This window comes from Cricetulus griseus, chromosome 9, assembly GCF_003668045.3.
Source record: "Cricetulus griseus strain 17A/GY chromosome 9, alternate assembly CriGri-PICRH-1.0, whole genome shotgun sequence".
Classification (NCBI taxonomy): domain Eukaryota; kingdom Metazoa; phylum Chordata; class Mammalia; order Rodentia; family Cricetidae; genus Cricetulus; species Cricetulus griseus.
The window spans coordinates 14,834,626-14,862,597 of NC_048602.1; the positions used below are offsets into that span (position 1 = coordinate 14,834,626).

The 27,972-nt window shown below is 41.9% G+C and overlaps 3 protein-coding genes across 6 annotated transcripts; all 3 read right to left on the reverse strand.

Annotated features, from left to right (window-relative positions):
* Positions 1 to 409: 409 nt before the first annotated feature.
* On the reverse strand, positions 410 to 21,899 carry LOC100770987 (chromatin target of PRMT1 protein). Of its 2 annotated transcripts, XM_035449551.1 has the most exons (3): positions 21,785 to 21,899; positions 1,689 to 1,803; positions 410 to 1,550 (listed from the first exon to the last, which is right to left on the reverse strand). In XM_035449551.1, the coding sequence occupies exon 3, from the start codon at positions 1,539 to 1,541 to the stop codon at positions 795 to 797; it is 747 nt and encodes a 248-aa protein (XP_035305442.1). In that variant the 5' UTR covers positions 1,542 to 1,550; positions 1,689 to 1,803; positions 21,785 to 21,899; the 3' UTR covers positions 410 to 794. The 2 variants fall into 2 exon arrangements, with proteins under 2 accessions (XP_035305442.1, XP_035305441.1); XM_035449550.1 differs by having other exon boundaries at positions 410 to 1,803.
* On the reverse strand, positions 19,666 to 20,415 carry LOC113838832 (chromatin target of PRMT1 protein-like). 2 transcript variants are annotated; one of them, XM_027434349.2, is made up of 3 exons: positions 20,010 to 20,415; positions 19,903 to 19,931; positions 19,666 to 19,842 (listed from the first exon to the last, which is right to left on the reverse strand). In XM_027434349.2, the coding sequence occupies exons 1-3, from the start codon at positions 20,413 to 20,415 to the stop codon at positions 19,666 to 19,668; spliced, it is 612 nt and encodes a 203-aa protein (XP_027290150.1). The 2 variants fall into 2 exon arrangements, with proteins under 2 accessions (XP_027290150.1, XP_027290149.1); XM_027434348.2 differs by having other exon boundaries at positions 19,666 to 20,415.
* A 4,877-nt stretch (positions 21,900 to 26,776) lies between the features above and the next one.
* Positions 26,777 to 27,526, reverse strand: LOC113838831 (chromatin target of PRMT1 protein-like). 2 transcript variants are annotated; one of them, XM_027434347.2, is made up of 3 exons: positions 27,121 to 27,526; positions 27,014 to 27,042; positions 26,777 to 26,953 (listed from the first exon to the last, which is right to left on the reverse strand). In XM_027434347.2, exons 1-3 carry the CDS (start codon positions 27,524 to 27,526, stop codon positions 26,777 to 26,779), a joined length of 612 nt encoding a protein of 203 aa, XP_027290148.1. The 2 variants fall into 2 exon arrangements, with proteins under 2 accessions (XP_027290148.1, XP_027290147.1); XM_027434346.2 differs by having other exon boundaries at positions 26,777 to 27,526.
* Positions 27,527 to 27,972: the final 446 nt, after the last annotated feature.

A 27,972-nucleotide genomic window follows, 5' to 3' on the forward strand; every position in this document is an offset into this window, starting at 1 on the left:
TGTATAAGACTTATCTTATCGGACACATTATTGGACACACCTCCTTGCTGGTGGATCACATTGTGCCACTGCAGCAGAAGAGGAGTGTGGCCCTTCCTGTTTCTCCTTCACTTAAATATGAGTCTGCTTGCTATGTCACTTCCTGTCTGGATCAGCACTTCTCTACTACATTTCCCAGAATCCTCTTTGACTCCGAGCCCTTTCTAACTTCCTGTCTCATTGGCCAAACAGTATTTTATTTAACAATCAATGAGATAAACCTACACAGTACATTCCCCATCACCAGCATTTCCGATTTACTACCTTCACCATCCACAGAGCACACAACCCTTAAGTTTTAGTTTAATAGGAAGTCTTAAAGAAGATGCAGAACTCTATCCCAGTGACCACACATTATGGACAACACAGGCTCCTTCTGGGGACCTTTATTAGGATCCTAAATATGAGCAAAGGAAATATTAATATGTCAGAGTATATGGCAGGTGAGGCAGGGGCTAGAAAAATGTTCACTCACAAGGCCAATGCAGTCCTGTTCAAACAGAAGTCGGGGTGACTTTATAAACACGGAAACAAACTCAACCAAATCAAAGGAAAATAGGGTTTCCTTTAACACAGTATCAAAAAGTAGAGGGAACAGATTAAATGTGCCAACTGATGGCAGGTAAGTCCACAGCCTATTGTTCTAAGTCCTCCCAGCATCAATCAGGTTTCTTCTCATGTTTTCTCAAGATTATTTTTTTCTTTTAATAGATTTGGTGACTTTTACAAAAGTCTAACAGGTGGGCAGGCAAGCTTCAATCATTAGTTTCAGGATCTGTCTGTGCCATGTAGGCATCCAACTCAGCATCCAGGTGTCCTTTAGTTTTCGACATGTAGGCATCCAATTGGTTGTCCAGCTGTTCCTTGGTCAGTACCGGGCGAGCGAGGGCACCTCTCCTTCGGCCACGACCTTGGCCTCTGCCTCCAAAGCCCTCTCTTCCAGGATATATCATAGCCAGAACTCTACAACAGATTCTGCCATGACCCATGACCCCACGCCCTAGGCCCCCTCTCCCAGGACCTCCACGACCTCGAACACCACCTCTTCTTAAGTCCATTCCTGTAGCTAATGCTCTTCCACCTTGGAGCAGGTTTTGATCTTGGAACATCTTCCTGCCACCAAGCGGGGTCCTGGTGGCACGTGCCCCATGTAGTCCTCCTCGGGGCAAGCCTCTTTGGATGATGGGTAGGTCACTTCCTCCAATAGCTCCCCTGGCCCGGGTACCTATGGGTCGGCCTAAATGTGCCTGGGTGTTACTCTTACCCAGGCGCTGCTTTGAGCTTTGCTTAAGGTTTAATATTGCCTGGACAGAAGGCCTGTTCTCCATCTGCAGGGTCAGTCTTCTGTTTCTAGCACTGGCTAGCTGCTGCTGCTGCTGCATGGAAGCCCGCATATTCACTGGCATCGGCTGTTTGTTCTTCAGAATATTAGTAAAGCACTCATTTAGAGACACCTTGGTGGTCCGTTTTAGCACAACTTTCGGCGCTGACTGTGTAGCCATCTTGAAATCCTGAGAATTGAAGGAGACAGACGCCAGGCCTCCTCAAAGGGTGGCCACCACTTCTGCTGCTAACCACAGCTAACAGGGGCAGCTGGAGCTAACAAGCTGGGCAGTTAGGTTACTTAGTTAGCATGCTGCAAAGCTCACTAGTCGTTGGTTGCTTATCGGGCCAGCTGATCCTCCTGCTCCTCAGGACTTCCCTTTCCTGCCTTTCCTCTGCGCCGTGGATTCCTGATTGGTGTCCTTATGATATTATGGATACCTAATACAGTCAAACAACCAAAGTTCCATCATTTCCATACGCAAAATATTTCATCATAGTCCTACATAATTTACTCTAGACACAAGAAATATGCTAATGTCAGCACAACAATACATGATGCATCAGGGTGAAAAATCCAGGATAGAGGAATGGAAGGCCTGAAATAAGAAACCCCATAGTGTGAAGTATGTCAAGGGTATATCTACACCCCTTGTAAATTGTGAAATTTTTGTTTCTGGACTTCATTTTATTATGTTTTTTCGAGAAAGTGTTTCTCTGTGTAGCTTTGGAGCCTATCCTGGCACTCAGTCTGGAGATCAGGCTGCCTTCAAACTCAGAGAGATCTGCCTGACTCTGCTTCCCAAGCGCTGGAATTAAAGGCATGAGCCACCAACGCCTGGCATACACCTCAAAATTTAAGATTTCCACTTGTCTCCCATTCCAAAGGGCCACAGTGCAACACTTTCCTAAGAAAATCATTAAAAGAGAATGTCTAATGTCCAGGAATAGGTGGTACATATCTTGAATCCCAGAACTCTGCAGGCAGAGCCAGGTTGAGCTATGTGAGATACAAGCCAGACTGACCTACAGAGCAAGTTCCGGGATACGATCTAAAGGAATACATAGAAAATGGATCTCAAAATATGAAAAAAAAAAACAAGTAAAATGGAATAACCACCAAGCTTAGATTCTTAGGATAGCAAAGACATGTTCATATAGGAAGACAGCACATTCCTATCATTCAGGATTTTAAAGGTTATATCATTTATCAGAATGTGGAGCTGTGTGTCAGGACTTTCATCTGAGCTCTCAGAAGGCAGAGGTATGTTTATCTCTAGACAGAATGGTCTATTCTTCTACAGACCTAGTTCCAGGACAGCCAGAGCTCTTCCACAGAAAAACCCTGTTTCCAACATCCAAAACCAAACAAGTGAAAAATAACATAAAAAAAGAAAAAACAAAAAAGAATGGTCACCCAATGACCACACTATATCTTTGGGATCTCATAGTAATTTTGGGCAGCTTTTCCCACAACTCACAAACAATGACAAAAAAACACACTACTGAAGCCACCAAGAATGGGAATGTTACTCTTCTCCAAACTTACCTCTTTCTAGGATGAATTTCAACGTAATTCCAGGAAGCAATAGGAAGGGATGAGTCTCTAAGTCTCTTCTCTGCTCTGCTCCAATTGAGGTTCTCTGCAAATTCACTTCCTTTTATACTGCCTGGCTTGAGAGTCAATCAATGATGCTAATGATTTGAGAATGAGATTAGACCACACCTACTGTACCTGGGTGTGGCAGTCAGGACTTTCTTCCTATTAATCACTAAGTGGAGCAGGAGGGTCTCCAGGGCCAGACAACTTAATTGCCTAGGAAGAACAAGGATGACCTTTTGTATGTTAATAGATTGAGGATATAATTGTGCCCTCTAAGTGAACATCTCCCAACATGCTAATTATAGTAGGAAAATAGAATGTCACCCAGGATTATCTAAGGGAGAGAAGGCTTTTCATCATCAAGAAGGGGTAACTATGGTGCATATATGTACCATACTTTCTATCCCAACACACAGGAGACATGTTATGGGATATCCATTGTGTTGTAATCATGCTTTGTTTCTACAGTGAGATCCACACAGTGCTATAAAGAGAGATCCTGTCTCAATTTTAAAAAAGGAAGATAATGATTGAATGAATTATGGGTTAAAGGATCTGTGAAAGACAGAAGAGAAACACTGTCCAGCAATCTTAGAGGCAAATTTCTTGAGGAGATCACTGATCATTGAAAGACAAATATGTTCAATCCATGATTTTCATGTCATAAGGAGACACAAGAGTATGGATCAAGCCTCTGTTAATTTTCCAGCCTCAATGGGAATCATCACTGTATACATTATCTCTATATAAAAAGACATCATGATCTGGGGCAGGGACCCATAGTTGGGGTTGCAGACTGGGTGAAAATGAAGTGTGCGTGTGGTCTGCTTGAAGATTGTGGATAAAAATTAGAGGATCAGTGTGAGTCCCAGGTAGATATAAATTTAAGCCATGTCCTTGTGTGTTAATAGATTGAGAAAACTAGAGGTAAAACAATAAACTAATATGCTAACTAGGGATGGAAAAGCCCCTTTCCCCTTTGCTTGAATTGCTGATGGAATCCTACTCCAGCCCCAGTTTTGCATCTTTATGTAAATCTTGATGATGTCATAGAAGGACAGTTTTTTTTGCTTTTTTTTTTCAAAAGTGTATCTTGTAGCCTAGTCTGTTCACAGTTTAATCAGGTGGATGACAATAATTTTGCACTCCAATTCTATCATTTCAAACTACTTAGTGTTGGCTCCCACAGCTGTCTGGAATCCTTTTAGGTTTTCTATCTGTTTTTGTATTTTTGTTGTTGTTGCCGTTCTGTGTTTTAAGATTTTGTTTCACTGTTTGTTTATCCCAGTCTGTACTGAAACTCCTATTGAGACCAGCCAGACCTCAAACAAATAAAAACTTGCCCTAGGCATTGAAGATCTGGGAGGAAATATTCCTTGCCTGACATGTTCAAGGCCCTGGGTTCCATCCTTGGCATCACAAAAAGGAAAAAATCAGCTTGCCCTCATGGGTGAGCTATTTCAGATCACCATCTAGAAAAATTGGCACAACAGAAATTTCTCTTGGTCAGCTGGGACTTCCCCACCAAGTCTCCCTAATACCATTACGCCCATCTAACTCTGTGGGTTCTTTTGTACCCTGGTACACGTGGGTGGTACCTCATGCTAAACAGGGTGAGGGCTGACCAGTGTTACTGATTCCTATCATTCTCAGGCTGATTTTATATTTTTTTAAATTCTATTTTAATGATTGGATATATGAGCTCTGGGAAAGGGGGTGTAATCTCCCTCTGATAATGTCTCAGTTCCATGGAGGAGTTGAGTGGCCCAAAGGTGTTCTCACTCGAACCCATGTGCTCTTATAATGGCTGAGGCAGGCATCGTGTTGTATTCCCTGCCATGGCACTGTTTCCTTGTGGTGGGACCTAACAACCCAACCCTGGGCTCCTGATAAAGCTTCGAGTTTCATCATCCGGCAAATGTCGTAAATTGGAGAACATTGTTTCTGTTTTTACTGTAGAGGAGTATTTAACTGATTACCTATGCCTCCATGAATTGCCATTATAAAAGGCATGCCTGGAAACTTCAGAATACCAGCAGCATTATGCACAAAGGGGTGAACACACTTAATTTATTAATTTGACAGGTTCAATAAGATCCTGCTGGAAGTTTAGCCCTTATATAGCCCTTATCAGTTCAGTGAGCCTAGGCCTCCCCTCCTAATAGTGTACTGAATGATTGTAATTCATTTAGCCAGGTGATGTACTTTAGCTACCCTGGACAATACTATCAAGTGTGCTGGAAAGAAAGGACCGCCTCTCTCTTCATGTGGGAAAGCCCATGCACAGAGTTCCCCTCTTCCTGACATTGCAAGGACAACAGTGGCTAAGCAACCATGATGTGTGGGAGGAGTCAGGCAGTGCTGTGTGAAGTGAACTACCTCAAGGTGTGACATTATACCTCAGCAATGATTTCCTTTTGTTCCCTAAACACCAGTTTTTAATTTTTGTTTTTTTCTTTTTATTTTTTTCTTTGCGGCTTGCTGATATTTTATCTGAAAAAGAAGAGCAAAAGAGAAGCTGATAGTCTTGAATATTTTATTTTTTTAATGAAAAGAAAAATGAGAAAGTTATGTTTCATAATCTTTTACAAGATGACGCAGTAACTCTTTAGGAGCTCTGTGGAGAACAGGCCTTGTGGGGAAGGTGGGCGCTGCACCCAGGGGAGGAGTGGATAACCCAGAGGGGCCCAGGTCCAGGACCTTGCTGGGTTCTGATCTCTGACCTTGAAGTATTTTGATCTAGCAGAGCTTGGACCCTTGAGGACCCAACAGCAGTGTCCCACTAAGCAGATGTCCTGTGGGCACCCCTCCCTCTCCTCCTGTGGTGAAACAGTGCCTTAGCTGGAGTTTCCCACCAGTGGTGCTGTTGTTTAAGATATTGCCTCTGTTTTATCGAGGAGAGAAATAATAACTAAAAAATAGAACCTTTTAAGAAAACCTGTATTTCTTTAAAAACAAAATATGGGAGCCAAGATTCCGTTAATGGGAGAAAAAACAGGGCCACCCTCTCGTTCTTCGAGAGGCCCCCTGGTTGTTGTTTCATTTCCATCCCCCTTGCTATTCTTAGTCTGTATCGTCCATAGACTGCAGGGCAAGCAGATGGTCATTGACTGCCCTCCCCATCTCCCTGTCTTCTTTAGGTTGATTTGGTTGATACCAAAAGTGGACTTGTTAGGTAGGAAATTGGTGATTTAGGGTGGTGAGGTAGCCAAGAGGAAAGAGGAAATGGTGAACATGATAGGGACAGGGTCTTGCTTTGGTTTAATCTTACCACATGGCCCCTGTGACAGCCCCTCACAGCCTCCAGAGCATCTAATCCAAAGAGAGAAGCAAGACAGTCTTTAGGGATGGTAACAGGCCTGTCCCAGACACAAAAAGTGTCTCCAAACTTCCCATCTGGCTCTACATGCTTTGTCCCCAAATGAAGCTGGCAATGTTCAGACATCCACAATTTAGTGATTTAAAGTGGATTTCTTGCAGCAAGCATGCTTTGATGCCTGGTTCAAGTGATCATGGGGCAAGAGGGGATCCCACAGTACTTGAAATGAGGTTGTTTGAGTATTGCATTCCTTGGGTGCCTGCTCCCTTCACACCTTAAGCCTGAAGAAGCACCCCAGGAACAGAGCAAGAGTTTGTGCACCTGCCAACGGAAGTGTGTTATACATGAAGTTTTATTTTCTCGTTTACACAGAGGAGCTGTATTGAGGCTCCTAGAACTCCTCCCTCCTCGTCCCAGAATGTAGAGGCTGCAGGCACATACCAACACAACACTGACATGAATTCCTTTATTTTGACACTGGAACTAAATCAATGTTGCCAAGGACTGGGATGAATTTTCCATGAACTTCTTGCTTTTGTCACCTGACTGTTGGGATTCTAATACGTAACAGAGTTTGACAACAATGTGAAAGAAATTCCACCTAGAAATCCTGGTGAAGTGTGGGAAATGATTGTAGCAGCCAGAGGGGTCTAAGACACCATGAGAACATGGATCCCAGAATGAAATAACCAGGTCTCATAGGGGATCACAGAGACTGAACTGACCATCAGTGACACTGTATAAAATTGAAAATGTCTGTGTATAGAGAGATGGCTTAGAAGTTAAGAGCACTGAATCCACTTCTAATGGACCTGAATTCAATTCCAAGCAGTCACATTGCTCACTGCTAAGTAATACTTTAGTTCCAGGGATCTGGCATGTTCATCCAGACACAAATACAGACAAAACAACAATGCACATGAAAAATTTTAGAGGAACTGAATAAGTCCTCTGAATATATTTTAGGGTTGTGTAACTTGGTATGTTGTGGGACTTCTAACTGTGGAATTGAAGCTGTCCCTGACTCATTTGCTTGCTTTTGGGAACCCCTTTCTTCATGGTATGATGCCTCACACTTCCTTGATAAGACTGCTTGTGGCCAGTCTCACTGAATTGTGTAATGCCAAGTTTGGTTGTTGTTACTCGGAGACCAGTTATTTTCTGCAGGTAAATAGAGGAGCAGATGATCAGAAATAGAGGTGAGGTGGGGACAAGGGACAAGGAGGAGCCAAGGGAGATATAGCTGCAATGAGGATTCCTATGAGAGAAGAATTAAAAATGGAAAAAAATCAATGTGGAGTTTTCTTTTCTCTTTGCTTTCATTTTCTTTCTCATAATTTTTGTTTTTGTATTTGGAGACAGGGTTTCTCTGTTGTTGAGCACACTATGTAATCCAGGTTGCCCTTGAACTGACTGAGGTCTTCCTGCCTCTGCCTCCTGAGTACTGGGAGTAAAGGTGTGTGTGATTGCTAACTGGCTCATTGTTTTCTTTTTGCAACTAAATTGGGTCAATTTTTTGAGGTAAATGAAGTAACTATGTAGTGTTTTCCTATATAGCCCAGGCTGTACCACAGGTGGTGGTAATAGGTTTCATGCATCCTGAATGAGGAGATTCCAGATGTGTGCTTAAGGCCTGTGATACTGTAAAGTTGACAGAACTAACTTCTCATCCATTATCATTTTCATTAAATAAAATGGTTTTAGAGTAAAACTTAAAGTGTATCTTACTACTTTGCATTTCAAAACACCAAAAATTAAAGAAACAAGTGAGTAGGATGTGTGGGGGTAACACACACCATTAATCTTAAAACATGGAAGTCAGCAGGAAGTCCATCTATATGACTTCTTGGACAATCTAGTCTGTAGAGTGAATGCCAGGAGAGGCTCCAAAGCTAAACAGAGAAACCCTGACACAAAAAACAAAAATAATAATGATAAAATGCAGTTTTGTAGATTCCAGCCTGTAAGATTGCATTCTCTGGGTTAGGAGAGAAGTCTCAATGAGTCAGACAAATTCTTTAACATGGAAGGGTACTTCAGTTCATAGCTCCCAGTAGCTGGCTTACAACAATTTATTTGGAACCCTAGTCCATGGGTATCTGAATCCATCTTCTCATCTCCTGTGGTCTTAAGCATGCCCATTTTGTTCACACAAGTACTGGCAAAAAATTGTATGCACAGAACAAAAGAACAGTGGGCTTGTTGACATTGAAGCTTGTAATTCGATTCCTAGCAAGTTCATGAGGAATGTCACAAATGTCTGTTCATCTAAGTGGAGGGAAACTTAAAATAATTTCTATGGTATGAAATGATTCCTTGGCACATCCATTGACCTGGGGAGCAGAGGAAGACTCTAGATTGCACATGAAGTGGAGCTGGGTGGTGGTATCATCACGGAAAAAAAAAAGAATCACAGTCAGACATTTGTAAGACTTCATCAACCCTTCTCCATCAATAAGCTGTGGCCAAACTGTTAGCTGGGCAATTCTTTCATCCCTGCATAAAGGCGCTGAGGCAAGCAGATCTCTTTGAGGTTCAGGCCAACATGGTCTATACAGTGAGATCCAGGACAGTCAGGGCTATAAGGAGAAACCCAGTGAAAAAAGGGAGCGTGGTAATTTGGCCCACACTTTTAATTGCCCCATTCCAGAGGCAGAGGAAAGCACATGCAAAACTGTGATTTTGACGATAGTCTGGTGTGCAGAGTTTGTTCCAGAACAGTCAGGGCTACAGGGACAACCCCTGTCTCAAAAAAGGAAAAAGGGAGGGATAGAAGCAATCAGAAGGAATCGCAGGACTTTGGCAGCCTGTCTTGAAACTTTTTTACAGAGATGCTCTCCAAGTAGTGAAGGCCACATTTTAACTGGGTTCAAGCACCAAGATTGCAGAAGTAAGTTGGTGGGGCAAAAGAAGTGTTTGTGGTTTAGGTTGCAACAAAGGCAACAGTGATTATTTCTGCTCGATGATGAAAGTCTTCCTCAAATATACCAAGACTGTATAGGGAGTAGCTATAGACTGGGTGGAGCCATTAAGTGGGAGGGTCTGGTGGAATGATGGGAACAAGGTGGAGGACCTGGGATGCGCCTGGACGTATGTCAGGTCTTTGGACTGGAGTTTCAAACAACAGCATTGATCTGGTGAAGTCTGGAGTTCCTGCTGATCACCAGGGTAAGTTGGCCAGTAAGGCTTCTATGCAGATTCGAGTGGGGGTAGGTGATGTTGGGGAGGGAGAAGAGGCTGTGGGCTGAAGATAGCTGTACCTTTTTATTATTCCAAACAACAATGAATAAAGAATCATTTGCCCCCACATGTTCACCAGTATGAGCTATTATTGATTATAGTTTTTTTCAGCAATATCAAAGTAATTTTAATATGCATTAATCAGATGGCTGTAGATGTTGAAGTGTTTTCTCTTCTTTTTTTTATTTGTTTCTTTGCTTTCAAGGAAAGGCCATCTTATACATGCCTGGCTGTCCTGGAGCTCTCTATGTAGATCAGGTTGTTCATGGCTCTGCCTACTGAATGATGAGATTGAAGTCATGGACCACCACACAGAGCCACAGAGCCAGTTTAAATTTTTAATTCATTTTATTCTGTGTTTCATAACTTAGGGCTTCTCGGTGTAGTCCTGGCTGTTCTTTAAGTCTCAATGTTTATTTGGCAGCCCTCCAACACACAGATACCCCTGCCTCTGCCTCCCTACAGGTGGGAGTAAAGGTGTGTGTTACCACACCCAGTTAGGGTTGCTTGTTGTTACATTAAACTTGAAAAAATCATTGTATATGAAATAGCCCCCACCCATCTGTGAGATCTTTTTTTTATATTTTATTTTGATTTTTGAGACAGGGTTTCTCTTTTAACTTTGGAGCCTATCCTGGCACTCACTCTGGAGACCAGGCTGGCCTCGAACTCACAGAGATCCACTTGCCTCTGCCTCCTGAGGGCTGGGATTAAAGATGTGTGCTCCCAATGCCCGGCCATCTGTGAGATCTTGTTGTGTGACAAAACTGTTTCTTGCACTGCTGTCTCCTTGCCTGAGGCAATACACAGATAAAAGAACAAAGTGAATATTTTACTTAAGTCTAATTTGATGAACCATGCATTTTTTATGGTTTATTCCCAGAATGATCAACCTTGGCATAACAAACATATCCTAGTATAGGTACCATCATGAGGTCAGGTGTAGTTGTGTTCAATGGACTCCATTTGTGTATGTCTATGTCTGTATTTTTATTATTATTATTTTTTTCCTTTTGAGACAGGCTCATCTGTAGGTCAGACAGGCTATGGTACTGTCCTGCTGTATATTCAAGGCTGGCCTTAGAAACCCCTGATCTATCACTCACGGCTGGCAGTGCAAGGATTGGCTGCAGCGTGGGAGCGATTTTCAGACTTCGAGACAGGTTTGGTTGGTGCAGGTGTGCCTTGGGCGAGGGACAAAAGGCTGCTAAATAGCTGCCTGCTTGGCTGCTTCACCCTGGCAGCTACCAGGCAGCAGTGAGAGTAAGGTGCAGTAAGGTGAAAGGCAAAGTTCCAGGATTCCATACGAGAAAATACAGCAGGCAATGGCCACTTCATGAACAAGCCTGTCCAGTATTCAAAAAATAGCCCTGGTACTTGGAGTCTCATCAAGTGCAGCAATTGCCTACATCCTTTACCACAGATACAGGGAAAGCAGTGAAGAACGAAAGACATTTCTTGGAGAAGATGATATTGAGCTAATGATTCGAGTTCACCAGGAGGCTGTGAAGCTGATCATTGGTGGACAAGGAGCATAAATATAAAGGTCTCATGGAGAGGGGAGTGCTACCTCTCACCCTGCATTGCTGAGGCTGTGAAGATAAGATTTTTTGAAACAGTCCTACCATATTTCTTTATGAACTTTAGTTTAATACAAGTAGAAGAAATGGAGAGTCATTTTAGGAAATGTAAAATTTCTTATATGTGTCTGTATGTGCACATCTAAAGAAATAAAAAGAATGTACTTCTGAAAAAAAGAAATCCCTGATCATCAATGAGAGCCTATGAAACCTACTTGTTGTCTAGAGGGACATAGGGGAGGATGAGCATTGAGCAGCATTCTGGAGGTGCAGGGTGTGTTTGGAGGTTGAGGTCTACTTTATGCCTTTGTTATAGGAATTGGCTAATGTATAACCTCAGGAGCTGTTTGCAAGTTTATCCCTTCAATGTGAGCACCATGGAACACACAAGTTCAGGGATTGGAGCAGACTGAGGAAGAGTGCTAGTGAGTCCCCATGGAGTGTGCCAAGCTACTATGTGATTAGGCACTATCTCCTAAAAAGTGGCAGCCTGGAGCCCATGATAGTTTTAAAAGTCTGCAGTAATTGGTGGGGAGTTTGATCTTTGAATCTAGGGTCTGTAGGGCTTATCTTGTCTATTCTCCTTTACTACCAAGCATTCCATTGTTGGAGGAATGCCTGGGGGTTCCCATTAGCTTGGGAACCACAGGGAGAAAGGAATTAGTCCAGGCAGAGTGCACCAAGTGTTGGTATCAGGAAAATAGAATGTCACCCAGGATTATCTAAGGCAGAGAAGGCTTTTCATCATCAAGAAGGGGTAATTATGGTGCATATATGGACCATACTTTTTATCCCAACACACAGGAGACTGGTTAGGGGATATTCATTGTGTTGTAATCATGCTTTGTTTCTACAGTGAAATCCACACAGTGATATAAAGAGAGATCCTGTCTCAATTTTTAAAAAGGAAGAGAATGATTGAATGAATTATGGGGTTAAAGGATCTGTGAATGACAGAAGAGAAACACTGTCCAGCAATCTTAGAGGCACATTTCTAGAGGAGATCACTGACCATTGAAAGACAAATATGTTATGTCCGTGATTTCAATGTCATAAGGAGACACAAGGGGATGGATCAAGCCTCTGTTAATTTTCCAGCCTCAATGGGAATCATCACTGAATACATTATCTCTATATAAAAAGCCATCATATTCTGGGGCAGGGACCCATAGGGTGGGGTTGCAGACTGGGTGAAACTAAAGTGTGGGGGTGGTCTGCTTGAAGATTGTGGATAAAAATTAGAGGATCAGTGTGAGTCCCAGGTGGATATAAATTTAAGGTCATGTCCTTGGAGTAGAGTTTCATTATCAGAGTGGATCTGAGATGGTGATAAGGTGGGTGGAGACAGTACTTTTTCACTTTCACCCAAGCACTGAGAGTGAAGTGAGCAACTCGTGGTTCTTACTAAAATCATTCAGTCTAACATTTCAGAAATGTTCTGATCATGTTTCCATGGTTGAACCTCAGAGTCACTCTATAGCTTTCACTGTCCTAGAATTACAGTTTTCCAAGTAGCTGAGGTTACATGTTTTGCCTATTGTCTTCCTCTGATGTGTCCTCTGAAAATAATAATAATGTATGGCTCTTCTTCGTTGAACACCTAGAGACACATGAGCACATTTTGTCTGTTCTTGCTGGATGGCTTGTTTATCCTTTGATCCAGGAAGGGCATTTAGGGTAGTGTAGGGGAAGCTGTAGCCACGCCTTCTTAGGGGCTGGCTACAGGAGTACCTGAGGGGACCTACAAAACAGTTCCAGGACTTCTTACAAAGGTTAACTAGGGCAGTAGAATTACAGGTAACAGATCCAAAAACAAGACAATCAATTATATATACAATAGCTTATGAAAATGCAAACCCTATATGCAAAAGAATCCTTTTGCCTTTAAAGATCAGATCTGCTCTGTTAAAAGAATGGGTTTTGTATGCAGCCAACATTGACTATAATGTACAAGATACTGGAGCTTGGGTAGGAGAAGCCATCTCCAAAGGTTTAAAACGGCAACAGGAAATTAAAAGTTCTAGAGGTGAGGATGTAAGGGCTTGGCAAGGAGAAGCACCTTACAGAGGTCAACATAGGTACCAAGAGGCTAGAGGTTACTACTACTATGAACCAAAACCTTGGGGAGGAAGAGCCTTCCCCTTGAGACCACGAAGGCGCCAGGATCCTAGATGTTTCAACTGTGGTAAAATGGGACATACTAAGAGAAATTGTAGACAAATAAATTCTAACAATGCCTCATATGGAAGGCCACTGCCTTCTGGATTGTGTAGAAGGTGTAGTAAGGGCAGACACTGGACCAATAAATGTAGATCGACCAGGGACATACAAGGAAACCCCTTAAGGTCGGGAAACCCCGAGGGGGACCTCAAGAAGGCACCCACATCGAGAAAGGTCAGGTCATTTCCAATAGCAGTGGAAGACAATCAAGACAATCTCTCACAGGAACAATAGACAGTTCTTTGCATATTGTGAAAAAAGATATTGCTCTAGATGGTAGTTTGAATAGTGATGAAGAAGCAAGTGTGAATGGACAAAATGAGAAACGCATATTTTGGCAAGCTTCTATTAATGATAAAAGGCCTCAGTTAAAAGTTAAAATTAATAATAAAGTTATTTCTGACTTAGTGGACACTGGGGCGGATGTAACTATTATTACTCAAAAGTCTTGGCCTCAGAAATGTCCTCTTAGAGAGGCAAATGTACAATTTTTAGGAATTGGAACTCTATCTAGAGTTCGACAGAGTGTTAACTCAGTGGTCTACATTGGACCGGAAGGACAGAAAGGGATACTGAAACCATACGTGGCAGATATAGCTATAAATCTCTGGGGTCGTGATCTCTTACAGCAATGGAATACTCAGATTAATATTCCTCCAATGTCAGATACAAATTATGAAAAAGATCTGGTAAGACGCTATGGAAAACGGTTACCAACCATCCATGCTGTACAGAAACTAGGTACAAATGATGGACCTTCAGAGGAGCCAAAGGCCCTGCCATTGAAGTGGCTTACAGATAAACCAGTTTGGTTAGGACAATGGCCTATGACCTCTGAGAAGCTAGAGGCTTTAGAAAAGTTAGTACAGGAACAGCTAGATGCTAGACACATAGAGGAATCTACCAGTCCTTGGAATTCTCCTGTCTTTGTCATCAAAAAGAAGTCAGGTAAGTGGAGAATGCTGACAGACCTGAGAGCTATAAATAAGGTAATTCAACCAATGGGCTCTCTGCAACCTGGAATGCCATTACCTTCCTTAATACCTAAAGGATGGCCTATCATAGTCATTGATCTAAAAGACTGTTTTTTCACAATACCGTTACAGGAAAATGATAGAGAAAAATTTACATTTACTGTACCAACTCTTAATAATTCACAGACAATTAGGAGATATCAATAGAGGGTTTTGCCACAAGGAATGCTAAATAGCCCTACTTTGTGTCAACACTTTGTACAACAACCTTTGGGAGTAATTCGTAAGAAATTTCCACAATCTCTTGTTTATCATTACATGGATGATATTCTTTTATCAGATTCTAATAAGGAAACTTTGGAACGTATGTTTGAAATGGTGAAGGAAGTTCTGCCTCGTTGGGGATTACAGATTACACCAAAAAAGATACAAAGAGGAAATTCTATTAACTATTTAGGTTACAAGATTGACTTACAGAGAATCACACCTCAAAAGGTACAAATTAGGAGAGATCGGTATCAAACTCTTAATTCTCTTCAGAAATTATTAGGGGAAATTTCTCAATTACAGACAATTATTGGTATAGAAGGACATAACTTAAAGCATTTAAAAATGGCCCTGAAAGGTGATAAGGACCTAGATACTTAAGAAGACAAGGTAGCTATAACCATCAAATAGAAGGAATATGCCATACCGTAAACTTTACAGCTGTCTCTCAAAAAACTCTTTATTTCCTAGTCCCTATTCAATTAAACCAATGCTGGACTTAGAGGTGGATTTGGCTTTCCTCCTCTAAAATCCAAGCACATTATTTAACTAAGCTTTAGTGTTTCTGTATTGTATCAAGAAGCCAATTGATGTAATACAGAGTAAAAGAGGATTTGGGGACTGTCTTTGTCTTTTCTTGCATCTTTCTCTCAAGGTGTACACCCTTTCATAATTGTTATGCTCTCATGGTTGCATTCCCTAGCATGTGTACATACACAAGCAAACATTTCTCTGCTAACTATTTATGTTTGAGTCCCACACAGCCAATGAAGACCTGCCTGACTGCAATCCCTGGACATCCTGGAAAGAAAATGGGCCACATCTCCTCGACTGCACTGGATCCAGCTTGCTCCATTTCAACTGACACTCTGGCCAGAGGTTCGGGTACTGACTTCAATCAAGTTGAGGATTTCAAGCGAGATCTTCAATCAAGTAAATCCCATCTAACATGGACTGGATACTAACATTTTCTTTCTACAGGACCCCACATGACTATCATCGTCCCATTTCAACAGAAAGTAACTTGGAAAATGCTACGCTCCGTTTCCCCATTGTTGTCACTTAGGATAGTGTATATACCTAGTTAGGAATAGCTTCCTATTGTTTATGACTTTAGGGTTGAGTTAAAATAGATAGTTATCTTCTTATATTTTACCTTTATAATGTTAAGTTTTAATCCTCTTTTAGACTAAAAGGGGAATTGTAGGGGAAGCTGTAGCCACGCCTTCTTGGGGCTGGCTACAAGAGTACCTGAGGGCTTGTGAGGGCGTGGTCAGAGTGAGTAGGGGGACTGCGTTTTCGGTTTCGGTTTCTCTTTGCTTCTTGCTGGACAGACTACCACCGGCTGGCTGGTTCGCTCTGTAAGTAAGGCTTTTCCCTATTAAATACCCTTATATTTCTACCTGACTCCGTATTGGTAATTTCTTACTATAGGGTAGCCTCTCCACCATTGCCTAGATTGTTAGTGGGTGTCCTCATGTAGATCTCTGGAAATCTCCCTAGGGCCAGATCGCTCCTAGGACCTATAAGGCTTCCCTCTATTATGGCATCACTCATCCTGCTCTCCTCTATCTGCCCCCCACCCTGACTCAACGTTTCTGCCCTAACCTGTCCTCCTCTCCCTGCCTCTTCCCCCCTCTCATTCTCCCAGATCCTTCTCGCCTACCCTCATCCTTCAAACTAGCTCAGGAGTGCACACCCCTATTCCTTCTCCAGGGTCCATGATTCATCTCTTAGAATACTTCTTGTTTCCTAGTTCCTTTGGTGATGAGGTTTGCAGAGTGACATATCATTTTCTCTATGACGAAAATTCATATATGAGTGAGTACATATGATGTTCGTCTTGTGTGACTGGGTTACCTCATTCAGGACGGTTTCTTTTACTTCCATCCAATTACTTGGGAATTTCAAGATTCCATTGCTTTTTTCTGCATTGTGTGAAGTTACCACATTTTCTCTTTTCATTCTTCAGCTGAGAGGCATCAAGGTTGCTTCCAGTTTGTTGCTTTTACAAACAATGCTGCTATAAACATATTTGAACATATGTCTTTTTGTATGAATGTGAATGCTTTGGGTATATTCCCAAGAAAGCAATTGCTGAATCTTGAAGTAGACTGATTCCAATTTTCCTGAGAAATCACTACACTACTTTCCAAAGTGGTCTTACATGTTGGCATTCCCACCAGCAATAAGGAGTGTTCCTTTTTCTCCACATCCTCTCCAGCATGGACTATCACTGTTGCTTTTGATTTTAGCCATTCTGGCTAGTGTAAGATGGTATCTCACAGTTGTTTTGATTCATATTTCGCTGATGGCAAATGCTTTTCTGCACATTCTTAAGTGCCTTTCAGCCATGTTATATTCCTCTGTTGAGAATTCCAAATTTCTACACCCTACTTTTTAATTTCATTGTATGGTGTTTTGTTGGCTAGCCTCTTGAGTTCCTTGTATATTTTGGATATCGCCCCTCTCTCAGAAGTATGGTTGATGAAGTTTTTTTTTTTTAATTCTATTGGCTGTTATTGTGTCTTACTGTGTCCTTTGCCTTACAGAAACTTTAAAGTTTCAGGATATCCAATTCATTAATTTGAGATCTCAATGTCTCTGCTGCTGGTGCTATATACAGGAAGCAGTCTCCTGTACCATTGGTTTAAGGGTGTCACTCACTGTTTTTTTTTTGAATTTATGGGAACAATTTGATATGATGACCAATGACAAATGACAAAAGCCATTTGCTATAATGACAAGATTCCAATGAAACTGAACAGCTGACAAAATATGGTTGAACTTAAACCTTCAGGAGGGTCAAATAAAGCCAGTAATGTGGTCTAGACAAAGATTGGTTCAGACACACACAGGTAACTGCATTTCAGCACGAACAGCATATGATCCCTTCCCAGCAGTTAGTTTGTAAAAAGTCTCCCACCCTTGTTTATTCTGCCACATGGGCCACACCAAATGGCTTTTACTGTACTAGAAGAACACAAGCTTCTTGGAAATGACACAAAAACAAAGGGAAAGCTTAACAAAGTCTTATTTTGGGGTTTGAATTGTACATATCTAACTCAGCATGTCAGCAACCATTTATGTAATAACAATGTAGGCAGCACCAACTTTGACCAACTCAAAGTCACTACCATGAATAAGCCATTCCTGGCCCAGTAGTACTACCAGCATGTTATGATAAATCTTTCTGCCAAAAGTCACCTGAGACTCACGAAATCCATGTGTGAGCTTTATGACAGCTACCGACCCGAGTTAGGACCAAATGAATACACAGAAACTTGTATTAGGTACAATGCTGGTTGGCCAAAGACTAGGATTCTCATCTGTTAGCTCAATCTTAATTATCTTAAATCTATATACTTTATAAGACTTATTTTATTGGATGCCTTATTGGCTTCACTTCTTGCCGGTGGATCTCATTGTGCATAATGTTTTTGCTGTCTGTAAGTTTGTAGCTGTAGTCTCAGCATTAGGGAGTCCTGCTTGATTGAACCATATTATTCTGGAAGGAATGTATAGCTTTTCATTTTCTGTGGAAATACAAGCAAAACCTTTATTTCTACGTAGCCTGTCCCTAAACTTAAATTATGAAGTGAGAGCATTTTTAAAATTTATAAGTTGGATTAATTTAGCAATACTTATAGTCAAAGGTATTTTATGATCAGTAAATATATTCTTGGCACTCAAACAATATAAAGACAACAATATGGCATATAGTATCCAGATTCTTTCTCTATTTTCCATCTTTATGTGGCTTTTTATTACCTTATTTCTACTCCCTTTTGTTTTTGGTTTCTGTTTTTTGTTTTTTTTTTCCTAGACAGGGTTTCTCTGTGGAAATCTGTCTGCCTCTGATTCCTTCTCTCACAAGCCTACATATATTTTTAAATGTAGTGTAAACCTTTAGAGATTTTTATTCATCTGGATCTGTCTTTGTCATCTTGGGAGTGCCGAGTCCAACACCCAAGATCATCAAGTTGGAGCAAACATATGGAAGCTGCTACAATGCCTCTAAGACGCCCGACTGGGTATGCTTTGGCAGCAGGTTTCCCTCTTTCTCTGGAAACCTTCAGGAATGTGTCATCCCAATACTGACACCATTGTGTTACAATAAACCTTCTGGCCAAAAGCCACCTGAGCCCCCCAGCCACGTGTGAGTTTTATGCCAGTGGCTCACCTGAGTCAGCCCCAAATGAATACACAGAAACTTGTATTAGGTACAATGCTGCTTGGCCAAGGACTAGGAAACACATCTCTTAGCTCTGTCTTAATTATCATAAGTCTATATATTTTATATGACTTATCTTATCGGACACATTATTGGACACACCTCCTTGCTGGTGGATCACATTGTGCCACTGGAGCAGAAGTGGAGGGGAAAAGTGTGGCCCTTCCTGTTTCTCCTTCACTTAAATACGAGTCTGCTTGCTATATCACTTCCTGTCTGGATCAGCACTTCTCTACTACATTTCCCAGAATCCTCTTTGACTCCTAGTCCTGTCTAACTTCCTGTCTCATTGGCCAAACAGTATTTTATTTAACAATCAATGAGATAAACCTACACAGTACATTCCCCATCACCAGTATTTCCAATTTACTACCTTCACCATCCACAGAGCAGACAACCCTTAAGTTTTAGTTATTAATAGGAAGTCTTAAAGAAGATGCAGAACTCTATCCCAGTGACCACACATTAAGGACAACACAGGCTCCTTCTGGGGACCTTTATTGGGATCATAAATATGAGCAAAGGAAATATTAATATGTCAGAGTATATGGCAGGTGAGGCAGGGGCTAGAAAAATGTTCACTCACAAGGCCAATGCAGTCCTCTTCAAACAGAAGTCGGGGTGACTGGATAAACAAGGAAACAAACTCAACCATATCAAAGGAAAATAGGGTTTCCTTTAACACAGTATCAAAAAGTAGAGGGAACAGGTTAAATGTGCCAACTTGTGGCAGGTAAGTCCACAGCCTATTGTTGTAAGTCCTCCAGGAATCAATCAGGTTTCTTCTCATGTTTTCTCAAGATTATTTTTTTCTTTTAATAGATGTCGTGACTTTTACAAAAGTCCAACAGGTGGGCAGGCAAGCTTCAATCATTAGTTTCAGGATCTGTCTGTGCCATGTAGGCATCCAACTCAGCATCCAGGTGTGCTTTAGTTTTCGACATGTAGGCATCCAATTGGTTGTCCAGCTGTTCCTTGGTCAGTACATTGCGAGTGAGGGCACCTCTCCTTCGGCCACGACCTTGGCCTCTGCCTCCAAAGCCCTCTCTTCCTGGACATATCATAGCCGGAACTCTACCACAGATTCTGCCATGACCCATGGCTCCACGCCCTAGGCCCACTCTCCCAGGACCTCCACGACCTCGAACACCACCTCTTCTTAAGTCCATTCCTGTAGCTAAGGCTCTTCCACCTTGCAGCAGGTTTTGACCTTGGAGCAACTTCCTGCCCCTAAGCGGGGTCCTGGTGGCATGTGCCCCATGTAGTCCTCCTCGGGGCAAGCCTCTTTGGATTATGGGTAGGTCACTTCCTCCAATAGCTCCCTTGGCCAGGGTACCTATGGGTCGGCCTAAACGTGCCTGGATGTTACTCTTACCCAGGCGCTGCTTTGAGCTTTGCTTAAGTTTTAATAAGGCCTGGACAGAGGGCCTGTTCTCCATCTGCAGCGTCAGTCTTCTGTTTCTAGCACTGGCTAGCTGCTGCTGCTGCTGCTGCATCAGAGCCCGCATATTCACTGGCATCGGCTGTTTGTTCTTCAGAATATTAGTAAAGCGCTCATTTAGAGACACCTTGGTGTTGCGTTTTAGCACAACTTTCGGCGCTGACTGTGTAGCCATCTTGGAATCCTGAGAATTGAAGGAGACAGACGCCAGGCCTCCTCAAAGGGTGGCCACCACTTGTGCTGCTAACCTCAGCTAACAGGGACCACTGGGGCTAACAAGCTGGGCAGTTAGGTGAGATGCTCAAACAGTATGCTGCAAAGCTCACTCGTCGTTGGTTGCTTATCTGGCCAGCTGATCCTACTGCTCTTCAGGCCTTCCCTTTCCTGCCTTTCCTCTGCACCTCGAATTGCTGATTGGTGTCCTTATGATATTATGGAGACCTAATACAGTCAAACAACCAAAGTTCCATCATTTCCATACACAAAATACTTCATCATAGTCCTACATAATTTACTCTAGACACAAGAAATATGCTAATGTCAGCGCAACAATACATGATGCATCAGGGTGAAAAATCCAGGATAGAGGAATGGAAGGCCTGAAGTAAGAAACCCCATGGTGTGAAGTATGTCAAGGGTATATGTACAACCCTTGTAAATTGTGAAATTTTTGTTTCTGGACTTCATTTTATTTTGTTTTTTTGAGACAGGGTTTTTCTGTGTAGCTTTGGAGCCTATCCTGGCACTCAGTCTGGAGATCATGCTGCTTCAAACTCAGAGAGATCTGCCTGACTCTGCCTCCCGAGCGCTGGAATTAAAGGCATGAGCAAAAAACGCCCGGACTACACCTCAAATTTTAAGTTTTCCACTTGTCTCCTATTCCAAAGGGCCACAGTGCAACACTTTCCTAAGAAAATCATTAAAAGAGAATGTCTAATGTCCATGAATAGGTGGTACATATCTTGAATCCCAGAACTCCAGAGGCAGAGCCAGGTTGAGCTATGGGTGATACAAGACAGACTGACCTACAGAGCAAGTTCCGGGATAGGATCTAAAGGAATACATAGAAAATGGATCTCAAAATATCAAAAAAAAAAGTAAAATGGAATAACCACCAAGCTTAGATTCTTAAGATAGCAAAGACATGTTCATATAGGAAGACAGCACATTCCTATCATTCAGGATTTTAAAAGTTATATCCTTTGTCAGAATGTGGAGCTGTGTGTCAGGATTTTCATCTGAGCTCTTAGAAGGCAGAGGTATGTTTATCTCTAAACAGAAGTGTCGACTCTTTTACAGAGCTAGTTCCAGGACAGCCAGAGCTCTTCCACAGAAAAACCCTGTTTCTGACATCCAAAACCCAACAAGTGCAAAATAACGTAACAAAAGAAAAAACAAAAAAGAATGGTTACCCAATGACCACACTATATCTTTGGGATCTCATAGTAATTTTGGGCAGCTTTTCCCACAACTCACCAACAATGACAAAAAAACACACTACTGAAGCCACCAAGAATGGGAATGTTACTATTCTCCAAACTTACCTCTTTCTAGGATGAATTTCAAGGTAATTCCAGGAAGCAATAAGAATGGATGAGTCTGTAAGTCTCTGCTCTGCTCTGCTCTGCTCCAATTGAGGTTCTCTGCAAATTCACTTCCTTTTATACTGCCTGGCTGGAGATTCAATCAATGATGCTAATGATTTGAGAATGAGATTAGACCACACCTACTGTACCTGGGTGTGGCAGTCAGGACTTTCTTCCTATTAATCACTAAGTGGAGCAGGAGGGTCTCCAGGGCCAGACAACTTAATTGCCTAGGAAGAACAAGGATGGCCTTTTGTATGTTAATAGATTGAGGAAATAATTGTGCCCTCTAAGTGACCATCTCCCAACATGCTAATTATAGTAGGAAAATAGAATGTCACCCAGGATTATCTAAGGCAGAGAAGGCTTTTCATCATCAAGAAGGGGTAACTATGGTGCATATATGTACCATACTTTCTATCCCAACACACAGGAGACATGTTATGGGATATCCATTGTGTTGTGATCATGCCTTGTTTCTACAGTGAGAACCACACAGTGCTATAAAGTGCGATCCTGTCTCAATTTTAAAAAAGGTAGAGAATGATTGAATGAATTATGGGTTAAAGGATCTGTGAATGACAGAAGAGAAACACTGTCCAACAATCTTAGAGGCAAATTTCTTGAGGAGATCAATGACCATTGAAAGACAAATATGTTCAATCCATGATTTCCATGTCACAAGGAGACACAAGAGGATGGATCAAGCCTCTGTTAATTTTCCAGCCTCAATGGGAATCATCACTGAATACATTATCTCTATATAAAAAGACATCATGATCTGGGGCAGGGACCCATAGGGTGGGGTTGCATACTGGGTGAAACTAAAGTGTGGGGGTGGTTTGCTGGAAGATTGTTGATAAAAATTAGAGGATCAGTGTTAGTCCCAGGTGGATATAAATTTAAGGCCATGTCCTTGGAGTAGAGTTTCATTATCAGAGTGGATCTGAGATGGTGATAAGGTGGGTGCAGACAGTATTTTTACACTTTCACCCAAGGACTGAGAGTGAAGTGAGCAACTCGTGGTTTTTACTGAAATCATTAAGTCTAACATTTCAGAAAAATTCTGATCATGTTTCCATGGTTGAACCTCAGAGTCACTCTGTAGCTTTCACTGTCCTAGAATTAGTTTTCCAAGTAGCTGAGATTACATGTTTTGCCTATTGTCTTCCTCTGATGTGTCCTCTGAAAATAATAATAATGTATGGCTCTTCTTCTTTGAACTCCTAGAGACACATGAGAACATTTTGTCTGTTCTTGCTGGATGGCTTGTTTATCCTTTTGAGCCAGGAAGGGCATTTAGGGTGGGCTCTCCACCATTGCCTAGATTGTTAGTTGGGGTCCTCATGTAGATCTCTGGAAATCTCCCTAGTGCCAGATCGCTCCAAGAACTTATAAGGCTTCCCTCTATTATGGCATCACTCAACCTGCTCTCCTCTATCTGCCCCCCCCAACCCGAATCAACCTTTCTGCCCCAACCTTTCCTCCTCTCCCTGCCTCCCCCCTCCCCCCATCATTCTTCCAGATCCTTCTCGCCTACCCTCATCCTTCAAACTACCTCAGGAGTGCCCACCGGTATTCCTTCTCCAGGGTCCATGATTCATCTCTTAGAATACTTCTTGTTTCCTAGTTCCTTTGGTGATGAGGTTTGCAGAGTGGCATATCCTTTTCTCTATGTCAAAAATTTATATATGAGTGAGTACATATGATGTTTGTCTTTTGTGACTGGGTTACCTCATTCAGGATGGTTTCTTTTACTTCCATCCATTTACCTGGGAATTTCAAGATTCCATTGCTTTTTTCTGCATTGTGTGAAGTTACCACATTTTCTCTATTCATTCTTCAGCTGAGAGGCATCAAGGTTGCTTCCAGTTTATTGTTTTTACAAACAATGATGCCATGAACATATTTGAACATATGTCCTTTGGTATGAATGTGAATGCTTTGGGTATATTCCCAAGAGAGGAATTGCTAGATCTTGAAGTAGACTGATTCCAATTTTCCTGAGAAATCACTATACTACTTTTCAAAGTGGTCTTACATGTTGGCATTGCCACCAAAATAAGGAGTGTTCCTTTTTCTCCACATCCTCTCCAGCATGGACAATCATTGGTGCTTTTGATTTTAGCCATTCTGGCTGGTGTAAGATGATATCTCACAGTTGGTTTGATTTATATTTCGCTGATGGCAAATGCTTTTCAGCACATTCTTAAATGTCTTTCAGCCATATTATATTCCTCTGTTTAAAAATTCTATATTTCTACACCCTACTTTTAAATTTCATTTTATGGTGTTTTGTAGGCTATCCTCTTGTGTTCTTTGTATATTTTGGATATCGCCCCTCTCTCAGAAGTATGGTTGATGAAGTTTTTTTTAAATTCCATTGGCTGTTACTGTGTCTTACTGTGTCCTCTGACTTACAGAAACTTCTCAGTTTCAGGATGTGCAATTCATTCATTTTAGATCTCAATGTCCCTGTGGCTGGTGTTATTTACAGGAAGCAATCTCCTGTACCATTGGTTCAAGGGTATCACTCACTTTTTTTTTTTTAATTTGTGGGAACAATTTGGTATAATGACCAATGACAAATGACAAAAGCCATTTGCTATAATGACAAGATTCCAATGAAATTGAACAGCTGACAAAATATGGTTGAACTTAAACCTTCAGGAGGGTCAAATAAAGCCAGTAATGTGGTCTAGACAAAGATTGGTTCAGACACACACAGGTAACTGCATTTCAGCACGAACAGCATATGATCCCTTCCCAGCAGTTAGTTTGTAAAAAGTCTCCCACCCTTGTTTATTCTGCCACATGGGCCACACCAAATGGCTTTTTCTGTACTAGAAGAACACAAGCCTCTTGGACATGACACAAAACCAAAAGGAAAGCTTAGCTAAGTCTTATTTTTGGGTTTGAATTGTACATATCTAACTCAGCATGTCAGCAACCATTTATGTAATAACAATGTAGGCAGCACCAACTTTGACCAAATCAAAGTCACTACCATGAATAAGCCATTCCTGTCCCAGTAGTACTACCAGCATGTTATGATAAATCTTTCTGCCAAAAGTCACCTGAGACCCACAAAATCCATGTGTGAGCTTTATGACAGGCACCCACCTGAGTTAGTCCCAAATGAATACACAGAAACTTGTATTAGGTACAATGCTGGTTGGCCAAAGACTAGGATTCTCATCTGTTAGCTCAATCTTAATTATCTTAAATCTATATACTTTATAAGACTAATTTTATTGGATGCCTTATTGGCTTCCCTTCTTGCCGGTGGATCACATTGTGCATAAAGTTTTTGCTGTCTGTAAGTTTGTAGCTGTAGTCTCAGCTTTAGGGAGTCCTACTTGATTGAATCATATTAGTCTGGAAGGAATGTATAGCTTTTCATTTTCTGTGGAAATACAAGCAAAACCTTTATTTCTAAGTAGCCTGTCCCTAAACTTAAATTTTGAAGTGAGAGCATTTATAAAATGTATAAGTTGGATCAATTTAGCAATACTTATAATCAAATGTATTTTATGATCAGTAAATATTTTCTTGGCCCTCAAACAATATAAAGACAACAATATGGCATATAGTATCCAGATTCTTTCTCTATATTCCTTCTTTATGTGGCTTTTTATTACTTTATTTCTACTCTCTTTTCTTTTTGTTTTTTTTTTCCTAGACAGGGTTTCTCTGTGGAAATCTGTCTGCCTCTGATTCCTTCTCTCACAAGCCTACATATATTTTTAAATGTAGTGTAAACCTTTAGAGATTGTTATTCCTCTGGATCTGTCTTTGTCATCTTGGGAGTGCCGAGTCCAACACCCAAGATCATCAAGATGGAGCAAACATATGGAAGCTGCTACAATGCCTCTAAGACGCCCGACTGGGTATGCTTTGGCAGCAGGTTTCCCTCTTTCTCTGGAAACCTTCAGGAATGTGTCATCCCAATACTGACACCATTGTGTTACAATAAACCTTCTGGCCAAAAGCCACCTGAGCCCCCTGCCAAGTGTGAGTTTTATGCCAGTGGCTCACCTGAGTCAGCCCCAAATGAATACACAGAAACTTGTATTAGGTACAATGCTGCTTGGCCAAGACTAGGAAACACATCTCTTAGCTCTGTCTTAATTATCATAAGTCTATATATTTTATATGACTTATCTTATTGGACACATTATTGGACACACCTCCTTGCTGGTGGATCACATTGTGCCACTGGAGCAGAAGTGGAGGGGAAAAGTGTGGCCCTTCCTGTTTCTCCTTCGCTTAAATACGAGTCTGCTTGCTATGTCACTTCCTGTCTGGATCAGCACTTCTCTACTACATTTCCCAGAATCCTCTTTGACTCCTAGTCCTGTCTAACTTCCTGTCTCATTGGCCAAACAGTATTTTATTTAACAATCAATGAGATAAACCTACACAGTACATTCCCCATCACCAGCATTTCCAATTTACTACCTTCACCATCCACAGAGCAGACAACCCTTAAGTTTTAGTTATTAATAGGAAGTCTTAAAGAAGATGCAGAACTCTATCCCAGTGACCACACATTAAGGACAACACAGGCTCCTTCTGGGGACCTTTATTGGGATCATAAATATGAGCAAAGGAAATATTAATATGTCAGAGTATATGGCAGGTGAGGCAGGGGCTAGAAAAATGTTCACTCACAAGGCCAATGCAGTCCTCTTCAAACACAAGTCGGGGTGACTGGATAAACAAGGAAACAAACTCAACCAGATCAAAGGAAAATAGGGTTTCCTTTAACACAGTATCAAAAAGTAGAGGGAACAGATTAAATGTGCCAACTTGTGGCAGGTCCACAGCCTATTGTTATAAGTCCTCCAAGAATCAATCAGGTTTCTTCTCATGTTTTCTCAAGATTATTTTTTTCTTTTAATAGATGTGGTGACTTTTACAAAAGTCCAACAGGTGGGCAGGCAAGCTTCAATCATTAGTTTCAGGATCTGTCTGTGCCATGTAGGCATCCAACTCAGCATCCAGGTGTGCTTTAGTTTTCGACATGTAGGCATCCAATTGGTTGTCCAGCTGTTCCTTGGTCAGTACATTGCGAGTGAGGGCACCTCTCCTTCGGCCAAGACATTGGCCTCTGCCTCCAAAACCCTCTCTTCCTGGACATATCATAGCCGGAACTCTACCACAGATTCTGCCATGACCCATGGCTCCACGCCCTAGGCCCACTCTCCCAGGACCTCCACGACCTCGAACACCACCTCTTCTTAAGTCCATTCCTGTAGCTAAGGCTCTTCCACCTTGCAGCAGGTTTTGACCTTGGAGCAACTTCCTGCCCCTAAGCGGGGTCCTGGTGGCATGTGCCCCATGTAGTCCTCCTCGGGGCAAGCCTCTTTGGATTATGGGTAGGTCACTTCCTCCAATAGCTCCCTTGGCCAGGGTACCTATGGGTCGGCCTAAACGTGCCTGGATGTTACTCTTACCCAGGCGCTGCTTTGAGCTTTGCTTAAGTTTTAATAAGGCCTGGACAGAGGGCCTGTTCTCCATCTGCAGCGTCAGTCTTCTGTTTCTAGCACTGGCTAGCTGCTGCTGCTGCTGCTGCATCAGAGCCCGCATATTCACTGGCATCGGCTGTTTGTTCTTCAGAATATTAGTAAAGCGCTCATTTAGAGACACCTTGGTGTTGCGTTTTAGCACAACTTTCGGCGCTGACTGTGTAGCCATCTTGGAATCCTGAGAATTGAAGGAGACAGATGCCAGGCCTCCTCAAAGGGTGGCCACCATTTGTGCTGCTAACCTCAGCTAACAGGGACCGCTGGGGCTAACAAGCTGGGCAGTTAGGTGAGATGCTCAAACAGTATGCTGCAAAGCTCACTCGTCGTTGGTTGCTTATCTGGCCAGCTGCTCCTCCTGCTCTTCAGGCCTTCCCTTTCCTGCCTTTCCTCTGCGCCTCGAATTGCTGATTGGTGTCCTTATGATATTATGGAGACCTAATACAGTCAAACAACCAAAGTTCCATCATTTCCATACACAAAATACTTCATCATAGTCCTACATAATTTACTCTAGACACAAGAAATATGCTAATGTCAGGGCAACAATACATGATTCATCAGGGTGAAAAATCCAGGATAGAGGAATGGAAGGCCTGAAGTAAGAAACCCCATGGT